This window comes from Lithobates pipiens, unplaced genomic scaffold (genome assembly GCF_037356315.1).
Source record: "Lithobates pipiens isolate NorthernLeopardFrog02 unplaced genomic scaffold, aLitPip1_a1.2 Scaffold_8, whole genome shotgun sequence".
Taxonomy (NCBI): Eukaryota; Metazoa; Chordata; class Amphibia; order Anura; family Ranidae; genus Lithobates; species Lithobates pipiens.
The window spans coordinates 294,727,667-294,750,959 of NW_027507903.1; the positions used below are offsets into that span (position 1 = coordinate 294,727,667).

The window sequence follows — 23,293 nt, forward strand, 5'->3', positions numbered from 1 at the left end:
CAGTATTCTGATTAATAAGTAAAGCTTTGCTGATATTCTTGTAGCCTTCACCTTTCTTGTGTAAAGAAATTATTTTCTTTCTCAGGCCTTGTGACATTTCTCTTTCATGCGGGGTCATTGCTGACAGCATGAAATGGGAAGGGGTTTTCTTTTTTAAGTAACTTCCCTTTTATAATCAACTATCTGCTGGACACCTGTTTAACAAATAATTAGACTCACCTGTAGTTGAATTCTTGTTAAAAAATGAACCCTGTTCCTTGAAATACCTGGCTGATCCTGAGTTTCTGCCCACTCCTATGTAAACAGACCATGGTATATCAGGGCTGCTGAGCCCTGACACCGTGGTCAGTTTAGGTGCCTCCATCATCTGCAGCTCTTTTGTCCTCTCTCCCTGTCTGTGCGCTCTGTGTGTGTGTCAGTGTGAGCTGCCCCTCCCCTCCTGCCGCTATTAGTATTAATTTAAACAAAAAAATACTGCCAGCCAGACCCTCTCTTGTATTGAGCTATAACACACTGTGTATGTGTAAAATTAAGCTTCTAAATATCTTTTATCTTAAGAGTGGTCAGGTGACTCTGGCCACTCTCCTCCCCATCTAAGGGCTACAGTGGGAGGAGCCAAGCGGCCAGCACAGTAGTCATGTGACCTCTTGACTGAAGTCAGATCTCGGCTCCTACTGTAGCCCTGGATTGGAGTAGAACAGCGGCCAGGAGTCACGTGACCAACCTGAATATATCTGCAAAAATTGTATTTAAAAGCTTAATTTTCCATATACACTTACACAGTGTGTTATAGCTCATAGACATTTTTTCGTGTGCAAATTAACAAATCTTGTTTGCAATCAATGGCACGCATTTGTAGGACTATTTTGTACTATAGTGTCCCATAGAAAATGTTGATTCTGAAAGCAAAGTAAAGGTTTTCTGAATAATCTGTTGAGGTGTACTCATTTATGCTGAGCACTGTATAGCTCATAAAACAGATATGAAGCAAAAAGGTCTGAACGTGCCCAACCTTTCCCCCATCAGATTCCTCTGATGCCAAAAATAATTAAGACAGTGCTGAAATGAAACAGCTGGTGTTTAATTGTATTTTACTTACTTCTGTACAATGTCATAAATGTAAAAAAATGTATGTGACAATAAAAATAAAACACAGCTATATATATATATATTACATATATACATATCAAGGCACTTTGAAAAAAGGCATAGAATACTTGAACTAAAGTCTGAAAGCTCATAACTTTCTTATTACATGGCTCTAAGAAAAACTGAAATTATATATATATATATATATATATATATATATATATATATACACACACACACACATATATATATATATATATATATATATATATACACACACATATATTACAAGATGGAAATAATTCTCCTGTACAGATAGGTATGTTCCACATAGATCTAAATATTTGTTACTGGAATCGTGAATCAAGTAAATCTGCATACAGAAAGCCCTAAATTTCTGATAATTTATTGCATCACAGATATATCACAGATAATATCAGAGATATTAAAGCAGACCTTCCAAACAGAAGATCTATTCTAGTCACAGAACCCCCTTCCCCACCACCACACACACATTCCAAAAGCAAATGGTTTAAAAATAGCCATAAAGTACAAAAAAAGATATACCCCAGTCCAGCTTTGGAAACTTCCAGATGAACTTGGCATGCCTCAAGGGAGAGCTGGACAATTAAAATACCACTAGAATGCATGGTAGCCTATTACAAGAGAGAATTCTTGTGGGATTCTGAGCCACCCATGTCTCCTGGACGCATTGGAAGCCAATCTGAGATAATAAACCTTTGTACTCACTGTAAAATCCTTTCCATGTCCATTGAGGGACACTGGAATTCCTATATTGTTAGGTTATAAGGTGCCATACAGGAAAAACAGACACTGGAAAAAAAAAAAAAACCGAACAGCCAGCAAAGGATAACTCTGCCCACAACATTAAAGTAGTACCAAAATACAGAGGGATGGGACTTGAGTCCCTCCCCTACGTGTTTATAGTGAAAACTTTTTTTTCTTTTTTACATTTATTTCTGATCTATTAAGGGACACTGGAATTCTTAGACTCTTGGGAAGTCCAAAAGCAGTCCAACAGGGCGAGGAGGAACATAGCAACAAAGAAAAAGACCTATGAAAAAACAATAGAAAAAAATCTGTATACTAACTGCAGCTCAAATAACCACCTGAAGGATCTAACTGAAGTTGGCATCAGATGAGGTATGAATATTTGCTTGGTAGAATTTAGAAAAAGAAAACAGAAGACCAGATGGTGACCCTGCAAACTAAGAAAAAACCCCTTGCTGCTAAAAAGAACAAGAAGTACTCACAGATCTAGTAGAGGAGTACACCTTGACAGGAATAGGGTAAACAGAGTTTGTATGATGGTCTGTCAAGTTACCTAGAGATATAAGGGGATCATCTGGGATTACAAAGAGCAGTGCCTGAGAGATAGATTAACTGCCTGAAAAACGTCCAGACAATGGAGGGAATTTTACTTTTGGTAAACAAGAACCTTGATAGAGGGACAGGAGAACAATGTCCTGGTTTAAGTGCAAGGCAGAACTGCATTAGGCAAAAAGGAAGTCCTGTGCCTCAACACCACTTTCCTATATAAAATTAAAAAGGGTTCTTGAAGCCTTCAAGGGGTTGTAAAGTAAAATTTTTTATTTTTTTAAAATAACAAACATGTCATACTTACCTCCACTGTGCAGCTCGTTTTGCACAGAGTGGCCCCGAACCTGCTCTTCTGGGGTCCCTCGGCGGCTGTCTCAGCTTCCTCCCGCAGGTGCTTCTCACGTTAATGCGAGCTCCTTCGCATTGGTGAGAAGCACTGCGGGCGCGCTCCCGTGATACAGCCGGCGGCTATAGCCGCTCGCTGTATCACAAGGCCCCGCCCCCCGGCGCGCTGCGTCATTGGATGTGATTGACAGCAGCGCGAGCCAATGGCTGCGCTGCTTTCAATCCATCCAATCAGCGGCCAGGCTGAGCGGCGAAGAGGACGGCGGGGGCGAGCGCGGGATTTTCGAGGGGTCAGGTAAGTAAAACGGGGGGACTGGGGGCGCCGGCAGTGTGAGATGTTTTTTCACCTTAATGCATAGAATGCATTAAGGTGAAAAAACATTTACCTTTACAACCCCTTTCAGTTCAGACACCCCTATTGCAATGGTGAGGGCTATAAAGAATGTCTCCAATTGGCTCAAACAGAAGTTTTTGAACGAGATTCAGATCCCTCGGAGTGACAGATAGATCGACTTCAGTACAACTGGCCCGTCCATAGATGGATCAAAAATTTCAGTACATGCGGTCTGTCCATAGATGGATTGAAATTGTGGTCCATCTATGGCTGGCTTAAAGTTGTAGCTGGGCTTTAACCTTTAACCCCATCAAAATAAGTTATTAGCTTTTAATAAGGGTTAGAATCTCTCTCAAGTTGTTATTGTCATTGGGGATATTTCCACTCAGTTCCTGTACCTATAATCACTACCAATATGAGGCAAGGGTAAGGAAATATCCCTAATGGGGATACAGAGGAGTAAAAACCTGACAGAGGTTTTGAATTTTCCCCAATCTATGTAGTATAAAAGAGAAAGTTTTGTTGAGATTTGCACTTTTAGGTCACCTCATCATATAATTTCCTACAAAACAGGTGCACTTTGTTCCAGGCTTGAAAATTCACATCCTTCTTCTCTTCCCTCTGTGCTGAGGTCTTTTTTTGTTTGGCTGATGTTTAGGTGGACGGCTTAACTGCTTCTTGAAGTCTACCAGGCAATCTTTAGCCTCCGAGATGGACACAAATGATCTTATAGGTGAATCACTAATGGACAGATGACTTGAACTGAAACTACCAGCTTGCTCTTCTCTAGGAGGGCTAAATAGAAAAATGCAGAAATGTTACTTGTAAGTCTTCATGAAATTAGTACTAAATAGAGATATATAACTGGGGACCTTAAGGAAGTTAATAATAAGGCACAAACATAAACCTTATAGAAAATATCTATGGCTATACTACATTCAAAATGGGGCCAAACCTTACTAACGAAGCACTAAAAAAAAAAATTATCAAGAAAATACCAATGGGCTTCTTTTGTTCACACTACATATATTTTACAAATATAATCGGACTGCTTCATATGGGGCCTAAGGCAAGTCGTAACTTTTATAACTGAGGTTCAGTGTAGTTATTGTTATATAACCCACCAAAAAATGCTGTGTTCCCAGCCAATAATCATACAGTCATTAGTCAAGGCTGGATCAATCTTTGACTAGCCTGCCTTAGGTCACCAAAAATACACATTCCTAATATTTTGCCAGTTCTGCTCTCAAAAATGTTACACTGAACCATATAACTTAGCAATACACAAGCCGAAACAGTGTCTGTAATGCCGCGTACACAGGTAGCGGACTATCCGACGGACTTCCGGCCAGACTGTCCGTCGGACTTTCCGAACGAGCTACTTGCCCACACACAGCACTTTTTCAGCGGACTAATACGGCGTACTAAGTCCGCCTTACTATCCGCCCTACTTTTGAAATGAACGGACTCGTCCACACACGCGGAGGAAAGTCCGCTCATTTCGAGCGCGTCTCCAGGTAGGCGGGGCCCGCGAAGGAGATGTCGCAGGCCCCGCCACATGGTATGGACTTAAAGGGGAACCCCAACGCCGAAAAAAATCGGCGTGGGCTCCCCCCCAGGTCCACATCAGACCCTTGTCCGCGCGGCCCCCCCTTCCCCCAAGGCACCCCCCATGTTGAGGGCACGTGGCCTGGTACGGCTCAGGAGGGGGGGGCGGTCGCTCGTCCCCCCCTTTCCTGGCCGGCTGGGTAGCGTGCTCGGACAAGGGTCTGATGTGGACCTGGGGGGGACCCCCACACCAATTTTTTTCGGCGTTGGGGTTCCCCTTTAAGTCCATACCAGGTGGCGGGGCCAGCAATGCCTCTTTCGCGGGCCCCGCCTACCTGGAGACCCGCTCGAAATGAGCAGACTTTTCTCCAGGCGGGAAAAGTCTGCTCATTTCATAAGTACGGCGGACTGGCATACACATGGCCGGATTGTCCGCCGAAATGCGAGTCTGGCGGGAAGATTGGAGTGCAAAACTACTTTCTAAGTCCGCCGTACTTTCGGGTCAAAAAAGTATGCCGGAGGCTACACACGGGGGGATTGTCTGGCGGACTTGAGTTTGCCGGACTTTTCCACCCCGATTGTTTGATCGTGTGCACGCGGCATATTAAAAAACCTGCCTGACAGAGTTCAACAAGGCAGGAATCACAAAGTCGCTTAATAAGCTTCCACATCCGATGTCTGCATATACAACTCCTACATCTTAGAAAACATAAGCTGCAATATAGTAATTTTTTCAATAATTTCAGAGCAAAATTACTTGCTGCTGGCATTATGAAAGTTATGGGCTACATTTTGCTGGAAATTAGCAGCAATTATCATAATTATTGGCAACACGGTACAGGTTCTCCTCAAAAATCAGAAAAACATTTGAATTGCACAAAAAAATAATGATTAGAGAACATTCCAAGACCAAAAACAGTAAGTGTTAAAAAAAACTGCTTACTAACCTCATACCTGAAAAGTCTAAGGCACTATTGTTTTCATCTAAAAAAAAAAAAAAAAAAAAAGAGAAAAAATCATTTTTTTATTAAAAATTAATGAGTATATAAACAACTTTATCAAATTAGTAAAAGCTTTGTCTGATGTCAAATGAAAACAAATAGCATAGTTTGCAACCCCAATCCCCCAAAAAATTGGGACACTCATAAACCCACATTTTATTCACAATAGAAAATATTATATCAAATAAACATATCACATCATTTACAATATGTCCAACAACTACAACAATGTGCTGGGGCATCGAAGTTCCATATAGGTAACAATAAAGGGTATGTCCAATGAAGGTTTCCTTATTTTATTTTGTTAGAGATAAAACTGTGAAAAGTAACCACTAAGTAAGGTAAAGTATGGAACTACCCAATCCCCTTTCCTTTTTTCAGAGACAAAAGTGGAGACAGAATTATATAGGTCAAGAAAAGAAAGGAGTAAAAAATAGACAGGGGTGGAGTTTGGAGAGGTTTCAGAATTCAGTGGATCCCATGGGAAAGGTGTTCAATCCAAACGTCCTGTGAATAATACATTTATTATCTGAATAGGACCGTACCTTCTTCAGAAAGTATAAATAGATTCCAGAGCCTCCAGGTCTTTTTACGCTTATGCTGTGCCATGTCATGTCTTCCATTTTATTTAGGTCCTCTACTTTGTGAAGCCAAGTTGCAATAGTTAGTGGCATTTGTTTTTTCCAAACTAGATGAATACAGGACTTAAAAGGGGTTGTAAAGCTTAGTTTTTTATTTTCTAGATGGTTCCTTTAAGTTAGTACATTGTTGGTTCACTTACCTTTTCCTTCGATTTCCCTTCTAAATGTTTTTTTTCTTTGTCTGAATTTCTCACTTCCTGTTTCTCCTCAGTAAACTTCACACCATCATCCGAGCGGTGTTTAGTCAGCCAGAACAGCTTACTGAGGAGGAACAGGAAGTGAGAAATTCAGACAAAGAAAAAAAAAAAACATTTAGAAGGGAAATCGAAGGAAAAGGTAAGTGAACCAACAATGCACTAGCTTAAAGGAACCTATATAGAAAATAAAAAATGAACCTTTACAACCCCTTTAAGAAGTGTTGTATAATCAATTTTTTATAGTGTCTTGTGGGGATTGTGGAAATGTGTAGTAGGAAGAAAGCAGGATTGTCAGGAATCTTGTGCTCCATAAATTTTTTGAGCAACGTTTCGGACTACAGTCCAAAAGTGCTTCAGTTTGGGGCAGGATCAAAATATATGGAGTAGCGTTCCTCTGTTTACCTGGTACCTCCCAACATTGGTCGGCAGTATTGGGACAGTACTTGTGTAACAAATGAGGGGTATGATACCACCTTGTCAAAATTTTATAGTTGGTCTCCTGAATTTTTGTACATATGGACAACTTCAATGAGAATCTAAGAATGTGTTTTTGTTGGGTTGATGTAAATGAACGGTTTAACTCAGTTTATAATTTTTGCATGAATGGTAGGTCTGTTTGGTCAGAGGGAGTATTCAGTAAATTATACGTTTTAGACAGTACCTGTGTCAGAGTCCCATTATCCAAACAGTAGTCTTCAAAAGATGTTAAGCGATGGTTAGATCGCTGGGGGTTTGGGATGGAGCATAGAAAATGGCGTAGTTGTAGAGCATTCCAAAAAGGACACTTGAAGGGGCCAGTGTCACTCATCAGCGAAGTTATAGAGGACCAATGGGCCGATTCTAGAAAATGGGAAGCTTGAGTCTGACCCAATGGGAGTAGGGTCTTAAATTCAGGGCATCCAAGGTCAGGGGAGAATACCGGATTCCCCAAGGTTGGGAAAAGTGGGGAGTCATGGGTAGAGAGGGAAGCTTAAAAGACGGTTCCTGAAAATATACTAAGTGTGGTGCCGAACAGGGTGAGTGCTTTTAATACCGGTGGTAAGTTATTGAAACACCACAAGGAGCCTTTTAACAGGATGTCGGTTTGAGCCTGTTCTAGTTGCTCCCAAAGTTTAGCTTTCTAATGCCGGCACCAGTCAATAATCTGCCAAGGTGGGTTGCCTGATAATATTTATGGACATCGGGCAGTGCCAATCCATCATACTGTTTGGGAAGTGAAAGTTATCATCGGGGAAGGCAAGGTCTTTTTTGTGCCCAAATGAATTTAATGAAAAGGGAGTGCACTTGCTTAAAGTAGTAAGAAGGTATCTTTATTGGTAGGGCTTGGAATAAGAGATATTTTGGAAGGATATACATTTTTAAGAGGTTGAAACTTGCAAACCACAAGCGCAATCCTTTATGCCAACTCTCTAACAAGATGCGAGTTTTAGTCAGCAAAGGTGGAAAAGTAGGATTTTTTTTTAACTCACCGTAAAATCCTTTTCTCTGTAATTCATCGACCGACACAGCTCCTTTCTTAGCCTTTGGGTTGTATACCTCACCTCTAGGAGAATACTAGGCAAAAAGTTGTAATACAACACTCAAAACTCTCAGTTTCGCCCAGGGACGGTCCCTTAGGTATCAACCCTCCTGTCTGCCAGCAGACCTCAGTACGGCAACAAGCAGTATAACGTAAAGATAAAAGGAGGGGCGGGTGCTGTGTCGATCGGTGAATTACAGAGAAAATGATTTTACGGCGAGTACAAAAAAATCCTATTTTCTCTTATATTCACTGACCGACACAGATCCTCTCTTAGCCATTGGGACGTCCCCAAGCAGTGCCAAACGAGGGTGGGAAAACAGCATAAAACTTCATCCACCATGGCAAGTGGGAAACTAGTAAAACTTTACCCACAAAAAAAAAGTGTGCGTGGAAAAGTCCACCACAAAATCAGGCTACCCTCAACAGGAGTGACTACCCACAACAGCACAAAAAACCTGCGGAAGGTAATGCAACAATGCATTAACTTTAAAAGGTACTGTGTTTTTATCAAAAAATTGAAAAAAAAAAAGAGAGAGGAGCTGTGTCCGTCGGTGAATATGCAGGGGATATAGGTGCTAACTTGCAGGGGATATAGGTGTCTAAATATTTTATTGCAGTCTGTCCATTTAAACTTAAAGCTGGATTTTAAGGATGCTAAAAGGGTAGGGGTGACCTTGATTCCCATAGCTTCTGACTTATAAAAATGTATTTTCAAGTTGGAGAGTGCCCCATAGAGCTCTAATTCTCAGAGAAGGTTGGGAAGTGATACTGCAGGATTTGCCAAAGAAAAAGGAAGGTCATCAGCATACGCTCAGATGGGTTTAAGCGGATTTTGCAGAGAAATGGTTCCAAAGATAGGGAGAAGAAAAGGGGGGATTAATGGGCATCCCTGTCTTGTGTCATTCATAAAGGAGAAAGGGTCTGAGAGGATTCCGTTGGTTTTGACTTGGGCTGTCGGATTGGGATAAAATTTAGTGATCTATTGTATCATATTGTCTCAAAATCCTATATGGCGGAGAACTGAGATCATAAGTCCAGGTAACATGATCAAACGCTTTCTCAGCATTTGTGCTAAGAAAGACACAGGGCATCGTGGAGGCTATGTGAATCTGGATAAGTACTTTGGTTGTATTATACCTGGCATAAATCCCACTTGGTCTACATGGACTATTCCTTGTAACTGTTGTGCTAAACGAGTTACTAAGATCTTTGTAAATAGCTTGAAGTCTATGTTTAGGAGCGAGATTGGTCTGTAGCTGCCACAAGGTAAGTTTTCCCTGGTTTCATTCCACCTACCGCTTACTGGAGTTTCTCTAACGTTATGGGGGACTCTAGTTCCTCCTGGACGTCAGAGGGGTGCTGAGGGAGCTGGGACGAGGAAATGTAGTCCTCCATTGAAGTTTGAAGTGGTGACCAACCTGTGCTGCTTGGGTAAGACAGCTTTGTGGCCATTTGGGGACCTGACTTGGGATATGTACGTGGTTAACTGGTCTCTGACTGATCTAGCCAGCGTCTTCACACATTTATTGCCCGATTCATATCCTAATTTACAACAGAATTGCAGGGCTGCGAGGGAGGAGTCTAACAATAGTGCTGCCGTGCGGCACGCCGTAAGGATCATCTGAACTCTCTCCCTGCCTGTGGGGAGATGGAGGGAGAAAGTATTTGAAGCTGGCCCCCCTTTCTCGATCCCCCCTCGCCCTCGTACCTCCGTCGTCGCTCCGGTCGGTGTCCCCCTTGGTCCTAGACTGGAGGATTGAGCGGGACTGCGGCGTTGTGAGCCGGTGTGGACGAGCTGCGCTTGGAGACCAGGCGCTCGGAGGAGTCCCGCCGCCCAGCTGTGGTGTGCTGGGCGGTGTGCGGCCGGAGTGGCGCTCTGTGTGTGGCCACGGGAGGGAGAAGTGGAGAGAATATCGGAAGGGATGGAAAGGCACGAATAGCTTTGAATGGAGAGGAAGCAGAGAGGCGGGAGCAAGGAGGAGAGATGCCCCCCCACCTTGCTTTGGATTCCTAAAGATAAGTAAAGCTTTTGGCTCTCAATACATTTAAAAGAATATAAAGATACTGTAATATGCTGATTATGACACGTAAATAAGTAAATCCGTCTGAGATTTTCAGTAAGGAGAAATAGCCTGAGTGAAGAAAAGGGGGAGGAAAAGGAGAAGAGAGAAAAAAAAGGAAGAAATAAGGAGAGTGACAAAGTAGATGGAGGGAGGGGAGGTGAAGGAGGAAAGGACAGAAAAATAAATAAAGTTAACGTTAAAATTGAATTTATGTATAAGACATCCATGGGATTTTGTTCACAGATATAGCTGGAGATACATACGCTGGATTTATATATTCCATGATACAATACAATACAATATATGAGACTACTGTCCCCTCAGTTTTTTGCTAAAATTATAGTCTATAGCCGCACGCGCTGTCGAATAGATTGGTGCAAGGACAGTGTGCATGCGGGGTTTCCCCTTTTTTTTTCTTTTTGGTCTCTTCCCCTACCTCCAATGTGGGGTAAAACAACAAGAGGAGGAGCGGCTGCTAAATCGCCCCGACCTAGCTTACATCCCTGCCCTATGAATAAATACTGAACGCAAGGAGAGGGAGAGGGTGAAAGACAACAAAACAGTAAAAGGGCGACAAATGGATTCTAAGGAAAAAAAGGGTCAGAACAGTAGAGACTAGCTTACTCTTAGAACCCCGATCAGAACAAGAGAAATAAATACATTAAAAAAGGAACAACAGGAGCAGGCCTATAGAATAGAAGACCAAGAAACCGGGGCTCGAAGGAAAAACTTGAGAATTCGAGGTCTCCACGAATCTACTCAAGAGGAAGATCTCCCAAAAGTAATAAAGAAGATTTTTAATCCCATTTTGGGAAAAGAAGAAACAAACGTTATAAAAATTGAAAGAGTACATAGACTAAGAAGTCAACAAGGGCTCCCAATGGAAATTCCGAGAGATATAATTGTCCGATTTAAAAACTGGGAGGAAAAAAAAAAACAAAAAACTAATTTGGAGAAATATGAAGAAAAAAACACCAATTAAGTATGGGAAAAAAATGATACAACTCTTCCAGGATTTATCACAAGAAACGCTGAGAAGGAGAATGCTGAAACCCCTATTGAACATTTTACAAGAACAAGAAATTCAATATAATTGGGGCTTTCCTGCAAGTTTGATAGCTAGGAAAAATGGACAATCAGCTAGACTAAGATTTATAGAAGAAATACCTGACTTTTGTACAAGATTGGAAATCCCAATACAAGAAAACTCCAGGGATTTAAATTATAGACAAGAATCAGCAAGGATACAAGAATAATTACAATGGCAATTGGTCTCAAGAAACTAGATCCATAGGCTAAATAAAATAATAGATCTTGGGGGGTAGGAACGAGGTGGGGGAAGAGTGGGGGGGGGGCATGAGAATGGAACAGGCAGGGAGAGAAGATGGGAAGGTACGGAGTGAATAGGGGCCATCCATCTTGGAATTGATAGGACGGGCCTAGAGTGTCAAATATATTTCCACCTCAGCTTAGGAAGAGCAGGGGGGACAAGGAGGTGCCCCTAAGAATAAAATATTAACCTGTTCGAATGACCATGAGGTCAAAAACAACACCAGGGGGGAGGGGACAGGGAGGGAAGGGAGGGAAGGGAGGGGACAGGGAGGGAAGGGAGGGGACAGGGAGGGAAGGGAGGGGTAAAAGATTGTGAGGGAAGAGGTTCATCTTAAAAAAGGAAAAAAAATTTTTTTTACGGATTTATCTGCCTGGTACGGTTTGAAGATGCCCCATGTGTCGCCGCGGCAGCCCCCACCGGTACCCCCTATTGGGGGATGGGGGGCAGTCTGGGGGGATGCACGGGGATTAGAGAGGGATGGAGGATAAGAATGACATAAAAATCTTGACCTATAATGTGCAGGGACTAAGTTCACCCAGGAAGAGACACAATTCTACGAGAATTAGAAAGGAGTTTTGCTGAAATTATATTTCTCCAGGAGACACACATTACTCAAGAGTGAAACTGTACTCAAAAAATATACCAACATGTTATTATGGAGATTCGCCAATTAGAAGGGCAAAGGGAGTGGCTATAGGCTTCAGGGAAAATAATTTGTTTATTAATAGAAAGAAGAAAAGTGGACCCAGAGGGACATTTCCTCTTTTTATTGGGGTCTACACAGAATATAAAATATACGCTCGCTAATGTATATTGCCCCAATACAAACGCTAAAAAATATCTAGTGGGAATATTGAAAGAGCTGATGGAATTCAGGCAGGGTAAATATTAGCAGGGGACTTCACTTTTTCTATAAATCATAAATTAGATAGAGACACAAGGCAACTTCGAAAAATAAAAATAAAATTATACGAACATCAATTAGTGGATCCATGGCGAATTCAACATCCAAGCACAAAAAAATTCACATTTTACTCTGCAGTACACTGCACATATTCCCGGTTAGATTATATTATGACTGAACATAGAATTTTGGAGGAAATAATAGAAACAAAAATAGGAATAATAACTGCTTCAGACCATGCTCCAGTGTCTTTGAGAATGAAATTACATGGGGAACCTATGGGAAAAGGGACGTGGAGAATAAATGAAGATTTACTGGAAGATAACGAAGTGGAAAGAACAATAAAGGAAGAGATTGAAAAATATTTTGAACAAAATGATAAACCTAAAATTTTCAAAAGCACCGTTCTGGGAGGCTCATAAAGCCATCATAAGAGGCAAATTGATATCCATTAGGGCAGGAAAACAACAAGAAAGAAGGAAAAACATGACGAAAATTATAAAAGAACTACATGAATTGGAACAAAGACATAAAAAACAAGCAGAAAAAGAAACGTATATAGATGTTTAATTATAAAAAGAGAACAATTAAAGACCTTGATGGACCAAGAAGAAAGTCGGGAGTTGAATAGAGTGGTTCAAGAGAGATATAAATGGGACCAGGAAAATATGTTGCAAATTTAGTAAAGAAAAAAAGTCTATAAATTATAGAGAGAAGATTAAAAACTAAAAAAGAGAGCTAGTGAATAAGACATCAGAAATTGCAGTAGCTTTCCAACAATATTACAGTGCATTATATTCAATAAAAAAATCAGGAGTCACATCAAGAAGAACAAACGCGAGATAGGAAAATATTTAAGAGAAGCCAAGTTACCAAAAATCCAACCTGAGCAAAAGGAAGAACTAGAAAAAAAGGATAACAACAAGAGGAAATTAAACTAGCTATGAAAGAAACCCCATCTGGAAAAAGCCCAGGGCCAGACAACTTTATGATTAAATATTATAAAAGAAAATCCGAATCCCTGATCCCAAGGATATATGAATACCTGAATAAGATAGGAGAGGATGAAGTAGTAAGAAGAGAATCACTATTAGCGCATATTACAAATCATACCTAAAGAGGGAAAAGTGCTTCAGCTACAGGCCTATTGTGCTACTAAATGCAGACATAAAATGCGCAAAGATCTTGGCTACTAGACTAAAAAAACGAATACCATATTTGGTGAATGCAGATCAGATGGGATTCGTGCCGGGCAGAGTAGGAAGGGATAACAGCATAAAAACATTATTGATGCTAGGTAAAGTCCGGTGAACCCCCAGCTCTACTTCTGTCTATAGATGCAGAAAAAATCATTTGACAGAGTAGACTGGGGGTTCATGATGGATACATTTAGAATCCAGCCCAAAATATATGAAATGTGTTAAAAACTTGTATAACTGCTCAACAGCAATGGTGAAGGTTAATGGGAGATTGTCGCCTGTGTTTGGAATGTACAATGGAACACGTCAGGGGTGCCCGCTCTCGCCTCTCCTATATGTCCTGTCAATGGAACCTTTCCTGGCGACGTTGCAAAATAATCAGGGGGTGGGGGATGAGGGTGAGAGAAAAAGCACATAAAATTGCGGCATACGCAGATGATGTTCTGATGTACGCAATAAACCCAGGGGTGACACTCCCAAATATAATTAAAGAAGTGAAAAAATATGGGGAACTCTCAAATTTTAAAATAAATCCTATAAAAACTGAAATACTAAATATAGGAGTAGAGCAAATGGAAGTGTGGACACTCCAAAGAGAACTCCCATTTACATGGGTAAAAGAAGAATTAAATTACCTGTAAATTAAATTAACAACAACGTTTAAAAAAATATATCCCGCAAATTACATTCCATTAATAAATGAGGTAAAGGCAGAAATAAAAAAAATGGCCACACAACCAATATCGTGGATTGGAAGAATAAATAGGTTTAAAATGATCATACTTCCACAAATAATGTACAAATTTCAAATGTTACCAATAAGGATTCCGCAGAGTTTTTTTTTTTTAAGACTGTAAGAAATACGATGATAAAATATATTTGGCAAAACAAAAAAAAATAAAGAATAAAATTTGCACTTATCACGTGGAAAAGGGAACATGGAGGATTGGCAACTCCAGACATAAAAAGGTACTATAAAGCGGTAGTATTGGCACGTATGGTGGAGTGGACAAATGAAATAAATGGGTAGAAATAGAAAATACAATAAGTAGAACCACTTTGCACAAAAACATATGGATACCACGTAAATTTAGAGTAATAGTTCCAGAAACACATGATTTGACTAGAAAAGTTTTTAAAATCTGGGACATAGTTCACGGAGAAAAAAAAATGGGAATATAACTCACCTTTAATGGCCCTCACTAACAAATTTTTTTTTTACCAGGAGATGAGATTTTTATTACACATGAAATCAGAAATCCACAGTTGAGAGATATCATCACAAAGGAAAGGATGAAAACTCGAAAAGAAATAATGGAGTCTAAAAGGTGGAAGATAAGTGAATGGAACTACTTCCAGTTAAAGCTAATTTAGAAAAAACACTCCCGCATCATATTCAGGATGGAGGAGATTTGATCTTCTTGGAAAAGTTCTGCTTTACAAAAATACCATTGTAAAATGGAATATCAAAAATTGACAGTGTATTCACACATCTAGAAGGACAAGGAAGACCCCCATATATAGACCAATGGGAAAAAGATATGGACTTAAAATTAGATGACTATCAAGTGGAGAAAATGATAGGAGCTGGATATAATAATGCGTGGGATATGAATACCATAGAAATGAATTATAAACTTTTAGCAAGATGGTATCTGATCCCAGAGAGAACCTATAAATTTCAAGTGGAGGGATCACCATTATGCCGGAGAAACTGTAAACAAACGGCATCAATATAACATATATGTTGGAAATGCCCGAAAATATAGGAATACTGGCAAAAAGTTGTGAACTTAATACAGGAGATAACGGAGGAGAAAATAGAAAATAATATATAAGTTTGTTCCATGACTCCAAAAGGCCAAAGAAGCAATATATGAAAACAATTATCCCAATACTCCTGAATGCAGAAAAGAGGTTGATCCCAAAAAACTGGCTAAAGAGCGAAAAACCAGGTATAAAAGAATGGTTTGAACAAATAGAGTATTACAAGAAAATGGAATCCATGGGCAGCAGAGACAAAGGTCAATATGAAAATCATGTCAGCATATGGGAAGGTTGGGAAAAATTTAAGACCTCTGATAAATATGTGGAGAAGATGAAAAAGGGCAGACGTCCGTGAGTTAGAAAGGAAAGGGATATAGAATCAGACGAACATGGGGGTGGCTGGGGGGGGAGGGGAGTGGGAGGGAATAATAATGGGAAAGGGGGGTTAGTAATAATAGGATAATCTATGGAGGTCTCTTTTTATATTGTATGTAATTAAAAATGTAATTAAAATAATTAAATTATAACTGAATAAACCACTATGATGTGAAAACGAGAAGGGACCAAATTGAACTGTAAAGCTGAAATAAGTCTCTCGGGAAATGTCGCTGAAGTGGGGAAAAAAAAAAAAAAAGAATCGCAGGGCTGCTTTGGCCTTATACTGTAGTAAGTCCACAGTTTGTCTACAGAGGGACAAAATTTCAAGCTGTAGAGAGGGGGTGGGAGCATGTTTGTTTTCGGATTCTGGTAAGAAGCAGGGCTAACTGTTTTTCATGTTCCTTTTTAATCTGCGATACGTGTTTAATTAGTACACCTCTGATTACCGTTTTGTGAGCCTCCCACAGGCCGCAGTCTGATTGGTAGTCATTCGTCTGAAAATAAAAAAATGTATTTATTTACAGTCTGCACACAGGCATTCACCTTTACAGCTTATGACCACTTCCTGTCATTCAGATTTCTGGCTTTTGATAGCTGGAAGGCAGGGTTGAGGTTTATTGTAAGGAGAAGACTAGGCTTAATCTGAATGTAGGAAGAAGTGGAAGCCCTGGGTACAGCCTGTACTTAAGACCCAAGCTGGCCCCAGCAAACTATTTTCTTTACAAAGTGATTTGACTGCATTTTTTTTTAAAGCACCATGCTATAAAGCTAGTTCATAAATTGAAACAGTTGCCATTTATGATTAGCTCTACAAAGGATCCAGGATTAGTCTGAAAACTAAAACAGGTTTCTGCATGCACCTTAGGGTAGCTGTACTTTAGCAATGGTGTTGCCAAAAGCACATATTGAGCCAAGTGACACAAACCCTTCTAAATAGGTCTGGATGAATAAAAGGCAAGTAAAAATGTGCTTAATTTTTGTTACAATGCTGAAACTACTGTATTAAGTATCACAATCCGATAGATCTTAACATTTGAAAAAAGCAGCAATGACAATTAATGCATATAGTACACAGAGTGATAATAAATTATATTGAATACACTAAAAATCAAATAATGTCGTATTGTTCCATGATTAATGTAGAAATAAAAAATGATAAAGGCTCAACGCGTTTCGCGGCACAACAACCGCTCATCAGGAGCAAAATCATGAAGTAAATCTAAAAAAAAAAAAAAAAAAAAAAAAAAATGAACAAAAAAATAAATAAAAATTGAATAAGAAATATAAAAGGGAAGAGAAGTATAATTTTATAATTAATGAGAGCTATGCATCCAACTCATGTCTGCACCCACACACCAGCAGATTAGCATCGAGGATCGCCACAACATCGCAGAGCAAAACTCCCGGTCACCACAAAGGCCAGCATGGGCGATAACACCCACCGCAGGCATCTCCAAAGTGAAAATGTGCATGTGTGAAGTGTGAATGAAATTCCCAAAGGGGAGCCTAAGTGAGAATAATTGAAAAATAAATTTATATTAATAATGTGTATATGTTAGTGTATCAACAAAGTGGGTGTTATCGCCCATGCTGGCCTTTGTGGTGACCGGGAGTTTTGCTCTGCGATGTTGTGGCGATCCTCAATGCTAATCTGCTGGTGTGTGGGTGCAGACATGAGTTGGATGCATAGCTCTCATTAATTATAAAATTATACTTCTCTTCCCTTTTATATTTCTTATTCAATCTTTATTTTATTTTTTGTTCATTTTTATTTTATTTTTTTAAATTTACTTCATGATTTTGCTTCTGATGAGCGGTTGTCGTGCCGCGAAATGCGTTGAGCCTTTATCATTTTTTATTTCTACATTAATCATGGAACAATAAGACATTATTTGATTTTTAGTGTATTCAATATAATTTATTATCACTCTGTGTACTATATGCATTGTCATTGCTGCTTTTTTCAAATGCTAAGATCTATCGGATTGCGATCCATTTTTATACCTTGTATGTTTATTTAAGATCCACCTTATAGAGGTTTGATGCCCAAAATGTTTGTTAGAGGCTTGATGCCAAAAATGTTTTATGGTGGATTATGGATTATGAAATATGAATAAATGTCATTTTCTAGTCGCTTGACCAACTTTTTTACTTGCTGTGTGCTTCATCTAAAGTCCCACCCTATTCCCCTTTCCCCCTCCCCCCATTTTTAATATATTGATAGGGATGGAGGTGGGCACCTCTTTGATGCTCGCTTCATTTAAAGTCCCAAAATTGTGCTCTGTTTATTTTTACTGTAATAAGTATTCTTTACCCCAATAAGACTGCCTTGTTACAGTTTGGAGCTAGTTTACTAAAGGATCTGAGAATATTCACAGAGCAAAATTATCCAAATGTGCAGATGGTTGAACATTTTACAATTGGATAACATTCTTAAAATGAATAGTCAAATAGCCTTTATCTGTCAGATGATGTCTCAACGGTCTTGAGAAAAGTACAGTGGGCAGTACACAGGAATGCTCTGTGATGTCATAAAGTAATATCTATATTCTGATTACCGAGCCCCCCAACTCACAATGCTTGACTAAAATTCTCCTTCAAGTTGTCAATAAGCATGCTTACAGGATTAGAGCAGTTTCCTAAATTCTGAAATTCATTTGTAAAATCTGTTGCTTATGATGGCTGTTCGGTTCAAAGCTGTGCCCTATTATATTCCATCGTGCTCTGTGACAACTGAAAAATAAAAGCCAGGTTTCCAAACACAGTTTTTGTAATGACAGTGGCTCTCTGCTATGTCCTTGTTTTCCCTCAATATAAATGAAGGAAAAGTCTGTGAAAATGATTTTCATTAACAAGCATTCACTGGGGAAATTATATCGCTAGTAATGAGTGAGGTTCTACTACATTCTTGTGGTCAAGGGTCTACAAAAACAACACAAGTAGCACAAAATGACAGTGTCTGGTTTAAACTAAAATGAGCAACAAAATTAAAAGGTCTCATGTGGAAAGAAAGAAAACTCAGTCATCTTAAACATCCATTACAATGCTCAGCACTCCAGGATGTTTTCATTAAATTATAGTACATTTCCCTGGTGGACTGAGACATTTTTCTCATCTCTCTCACAGGAATGAAAGAATAGCCATTAAGCTTTATTTACATTAAAATAATCAATATTTATGTTCAAAGTTTTAGTCTTTACAGTTTGCAGTATACTGTTATTTATCGCTCGATGGTCTATCACATGCAGGACCCCTGGTACAGTGAAAGGGCTTGCAGGATTTAGCCCCGGCGATAGTTGGCTTTCTTCTTTTACATGGGTTTACAGTGCATTCCTAAAGTATTTAGACCCCCTTCACTTTTTAAAAATGTTGTTACATTGCAGCCTAAAGCTACAGTTGTTTAAATTAATTGCTTTCTCATTAATCTACACCAGGGTTCAGCAACCAGTAGATCATGGACAGATGACGGGAGGATTGCTGGCTTTGCTTGTTGACTCGCCATTCCAGAGCATCAGAGTGCAATGCAGAGGGGCTACTTGTAACGGAGCTGCATTAGAAAGCAAGAGCCGCATAGGCCAATGCCTCCTCTGTAGTACTGGCTCCTGTAATACCAACTCCACCTCTTAACCCAAATAGCAGTCTTCAGAATGAGGCTAGCTAAGCAGGAAAGAAGAAATCTTCAGGTCAATGTGAAGCAGTACACTGGGCATAATAGTATTGCTTTCTCACTGCCAGATTTAACTCCTTGGACCCATCAGAAGCATGAAGCTGTGGGGTGCTTGCAGAGTGGCACCATTTACTTGAATGTGTTGCGATTGGCAGGTGGTTGCACCCACCAAAAGCAACAGGGTACTTAATTCCTGCTGCGACATGTGTAAACCAAATTTGGATTGGGATCGCAACCACCCCCAACTTTACATATGAACGAGCCCCAAGGGTGCCACTGCTAAATGCAACTAAAGTCGCGTACACACGTGGCGGACTGTCTGGCCAACTTAGTCCGTCAGACAATCCGACGGACAGTCCGTCATACTTTCGAATGAACGGACTTGCCCACACACGGCACTTTTTGAGCGGACTAATACGGCGGACTAAGTCCGCCATACTATCCGCCCTACTTTTGAAATGAACGGACTCGCCCACACACGCGGAGGAAAGTCCGCTCATTTCGAGCGCGTCTCCAGGTAGGCGGGGCCCGCGAAGGAGACGTCGCTGACCCCGCCGCCTGGTATGGACTTAAAGGGGAACCCCAACGCCGAAAAAAATCGGCGTGGGGGTCCCCCCCAAGTCCACAACAAACCTTGTCCGAGCACGCTACCCGGCCAGCCAGGAAAGGGGGGCGAGCGAGCGCTCCCCCCTCCTGAGCCGTACCAGGCCGCGTGCCCTCAACATGGGGGGGTGCCTTGGTGCCTTATCGGAATCCGGGAGCCCCCTTTAATAAGGGGGCCCCCCGGATACCGGCTCCCCACCCTATGTGAATGAGTATGGGGTACAATGTACCCCTACCCATTCACCTGTGAAAAAAAGTACAAAAAAAACACAACACAGGGTTAAAATATTTTATTGCACAGCTCCGGGGGTCTTCCGTCTTCGGGGGTCTTCTCGCCGGACTCCTCCGCTATCTTCTTGTAGCTCTTTTGCTAGCGGAGGAGTCCGGATTTCTTCCACGCCGCCGGCCTCTTCTCCCGACTTCGGGGGTCTTGTCCCCCTCTTCGGTTCTTCTGCCGGGCCACCGCGCCTTCTTATAGCTCTTTTACAGGCGGTGGCCCGGTCTTCTGTCGCCGCCGTCGCCTTCCGTTCTTCTTCTTCTTCTCCAGGAGATGTTGCCTCGACGCTCTCTCCGGCCGGAATGCCAGGGACGCGCTCCGCTGCCACTTATATAGGGACAATGGGGCGGTGTCACATGGCTTTATGTCACATGGGTTGGTCACATGGGTTGATGTCACATGGGGACTATGACATCGTAAGGGGGCGGGGTCACCATGTGACCAACCCATGTGACATAAAGCCATGTGACACCGCCCCATTGTCCCTATATAAGTGGCAGCAGAGCGCATCCCTGGCATTCCGGCCGGAGAGAGCGTCGAGGCAACATCTCCTGGAGAAGAAGAAGAAGAACGGAAGGTGGTGGCGGCGGCGACAGAAGACCGGGCCACCGCCTGTAAAAGAGCTATAAGAAGGCGCGGTGGCCCGGCAGAAGAACCGAAAAGGGGGACAAGACCCCCGAAGTCGGGAGAAGAGGCCAGCGGCGAGGAAGAAAGCCGGACTCCTCCGCTAGCAAAAGAGCTACAAGAAGATAGCGGAGGAGTCCGGCGAGAAGTCCCCCGAAGACGGAAGACCCCCGGAGCTGTGCAATAAAATATTTTAACCCTGTGTTGTGTTTTTTTTTGTACTTTTTTTCACAGGTGAATGGGTAGGGGTACATTGTACCCCATACTCATTCACATAGGGTGGGGGGCCGGTATCCGGGGGCCCCCTTATTAAAGGGGGCTCCCGGATTCCGATAAGCCCCCCGCCCGCAGACCCCGACAACCAACGGCCAGGGTTGTCGGGAAGAGGCCCTTGTCCTCATCAACATGGGGACAAGGTACTTTGGGGTGGGGGGGCCGCGTGGCCCCCCCTTCCCTAAGGCACCCCCCATGTTGAGGGCACGCAGCCTGGTACGGCTCAGGAGGGGGGGGGGCGCTCGCTCGCCCCCCTTTCCTGGCCGGCCGGGTAGCGTGCTCGGACAAGGGTCTGTTGTGGACTTGGGGGGACCCCCACGCCGATTTTTTTCGGCGTTGGGGTTCCCCTTTAAGTCCATACCAGGCGGCGGGGCCAGCGACGTATCCGTCGCGGGCCCGCCTACCTGCTCGAAATGAGCGGACTTTTCTCCGGGCGGGAAAAGTCCGCTCATTTCAAAAGTACGGCGGACTGGCACACACACGGGCGGATTGTCCGCCCAAATGCGAGTCCAGCGGACAGTATTTCCAACATTCCGAAATACTTAGTCCGCCAGACTATCCGCTGAAAAAGTCCGCTGAAGCCCACACACGAGCGGACTGTCCGCTGAAATGTGTTTCAGCGGACTAAGTTGGACAGACAGTCCGCCCGTGCGTACGCGGCCTAAGGATTCATTTACAAGTACAGCAGGCACGGTTGCTCCTCTGAAAAGAAATCAGAGCTTGTTTGACAGGTGGCGAGGTTGCAATAGGTTGCCTCTTCACCACCTGATTTTAACCCATGATTGCTGTGCAATGCACACAATGGAATCACGATAGTACAGCAATTAGAAGTTTAAATCAGGTGTGAGGAGGTGACAATGGGTGACAATCTGTCCGGTGATCTTTAACTTCTCCCATGTTGTTCAGGTAGATATTCACCTCTGTAAGGTTGCCTACCCCGATCTACACTCAGTGCCCCATAATGACAAAGTGAAAACAGAATTTTAGAAATATCTGAATTTATTAAAAAGAAAAAAAAAAACACGCAACTATCACGTGTACTTAGGTATTCAGATCCTTTACTCAGTACTTAATTGAAGCACCTTTGGCAGCAATTACAGTCTTGAGTCTTTTTGGTTATGATGCAACAAACTTTGCACACCTGGATTGGAGGATTTTCTGCTATTCTTTGAAATCTTCTCAAGCTCAGTCAGGTTGGATGGGGCCATTGGTGGACAGACATTTTCAGGTCTCTCCAGAGATGATTGATAGGGTTTAAGTCAGGGATCTGGCTGGGCCACTCTAGGACATTCAGATAGTTGTCCCTAAGCCATTCCTGTGTTGTCTTGCCTGTGTCTTTAAAGTGGAAGTAATCTCTATAGTTTTCAGCCAAGGAAGCTACCATTCTGGCCTCTGTATAATCTTCAACTGTCACGATGCTGCACATGTTATGACACCAGACATTGGATGGTTTGACAGTTTGGTTGAGAACACAAATAAATGTGACCGTTACATTTCTGCTCTCATGCTGGGAATGTAATTGTTTTTTGAAACGGTTAAATCCTTGGGTTTACTTTCGCTTTGAGATCATTGTCATGTTGGAATGTGAACCTTTGGCCCATTCTGAGGCCCTGAGCAGCATGGAACAGGTTTTCATGGCTGAAAAACACCCTCAAAGCATGATGCTGCCACTACCATGCTTCACTGTAGGGATGGCATTGGGCAGCTGATGAGGGGTCCCTGGTTTCCTCCAGACAATGTTTAGAATTGAGACCAAACAGTTCAATCTTGGTTTCATCAGGCTAGGGAATGTTGTTCCTCACAGGCAGAGTTCTTCGGAAGGAGATGCTTCCAACTAGCCATTCTGCCATAAAGCCCAGATCTGTGGAGGGTTGCAGTGATGGTTGTCCTTCTGGAGCTTTGTCCCATCTCCACACAGGATCTCTGGAGCTCAGTCAGAGTGACTATCGGGTTCTTAGTCATTTCTATTACTAAGGCGTTTCTCCCTCGATTGCTCAGTTTGGCCAGGCAACCAGCTCTTGGAAGAGTCCTGGTTGTGGCAAACTTCCTCCATATGGGAATTATGGAGGCCACTGTGCTCTTGGGAACCTTTGGTGCAGCAGAAATATTTTCAGCCTCTCCCAGATCTGAGACTTGCAAAAACCCTGTCTAAGCTCTGCTGGCAGTTCCGTTGACATCATGGCTTTT

The 23,293-nt window shown here is 41.9% G+C and overlaps 1 protein-coding gene across 9 annotated transcripts in view; it reads right to left on the reverse strand.

The window, feature by feature from the left end:
* Positions 1–3,016: 3,016 nt before the first annotated feature.
* UIMC1 (ubiquitin interaction motif containing 1) overlaps positions 3,017–23,293 on the reverse strand; it is a 230,674-nt gene continuing 210,397 nt past the window's right edge. For 2 of the 9 annotated variants that reach the window (XR_013270846.1, XR_013270844.1), the window contains 3 exons: positions 16,109–16,156; positions 5,605–5,641; positions 3,795–3,904 (listed from right to left, as the gene is read on the reverse strand). Coding sequence is in view for 3 of the 9 variants with exons in the window: in XM_077472483.1 (XP_077328609.1) it covers positions 3,709–3,904; positions 5,605–5,641 (233 nt within the window). In the remaining 6 variants the exon portion in view is untranslated. Of the gene's footprint in view, positions 3,905–5,604; positions 5,642–16,108; positions 16,157–23,293 lie in introns of all 9 variants that reach the window. The other 7 variants (XR_013270848.1, XR_013270845.1, XM_077472483.1 and 4 more) reach the window with 5 other exon arrangements.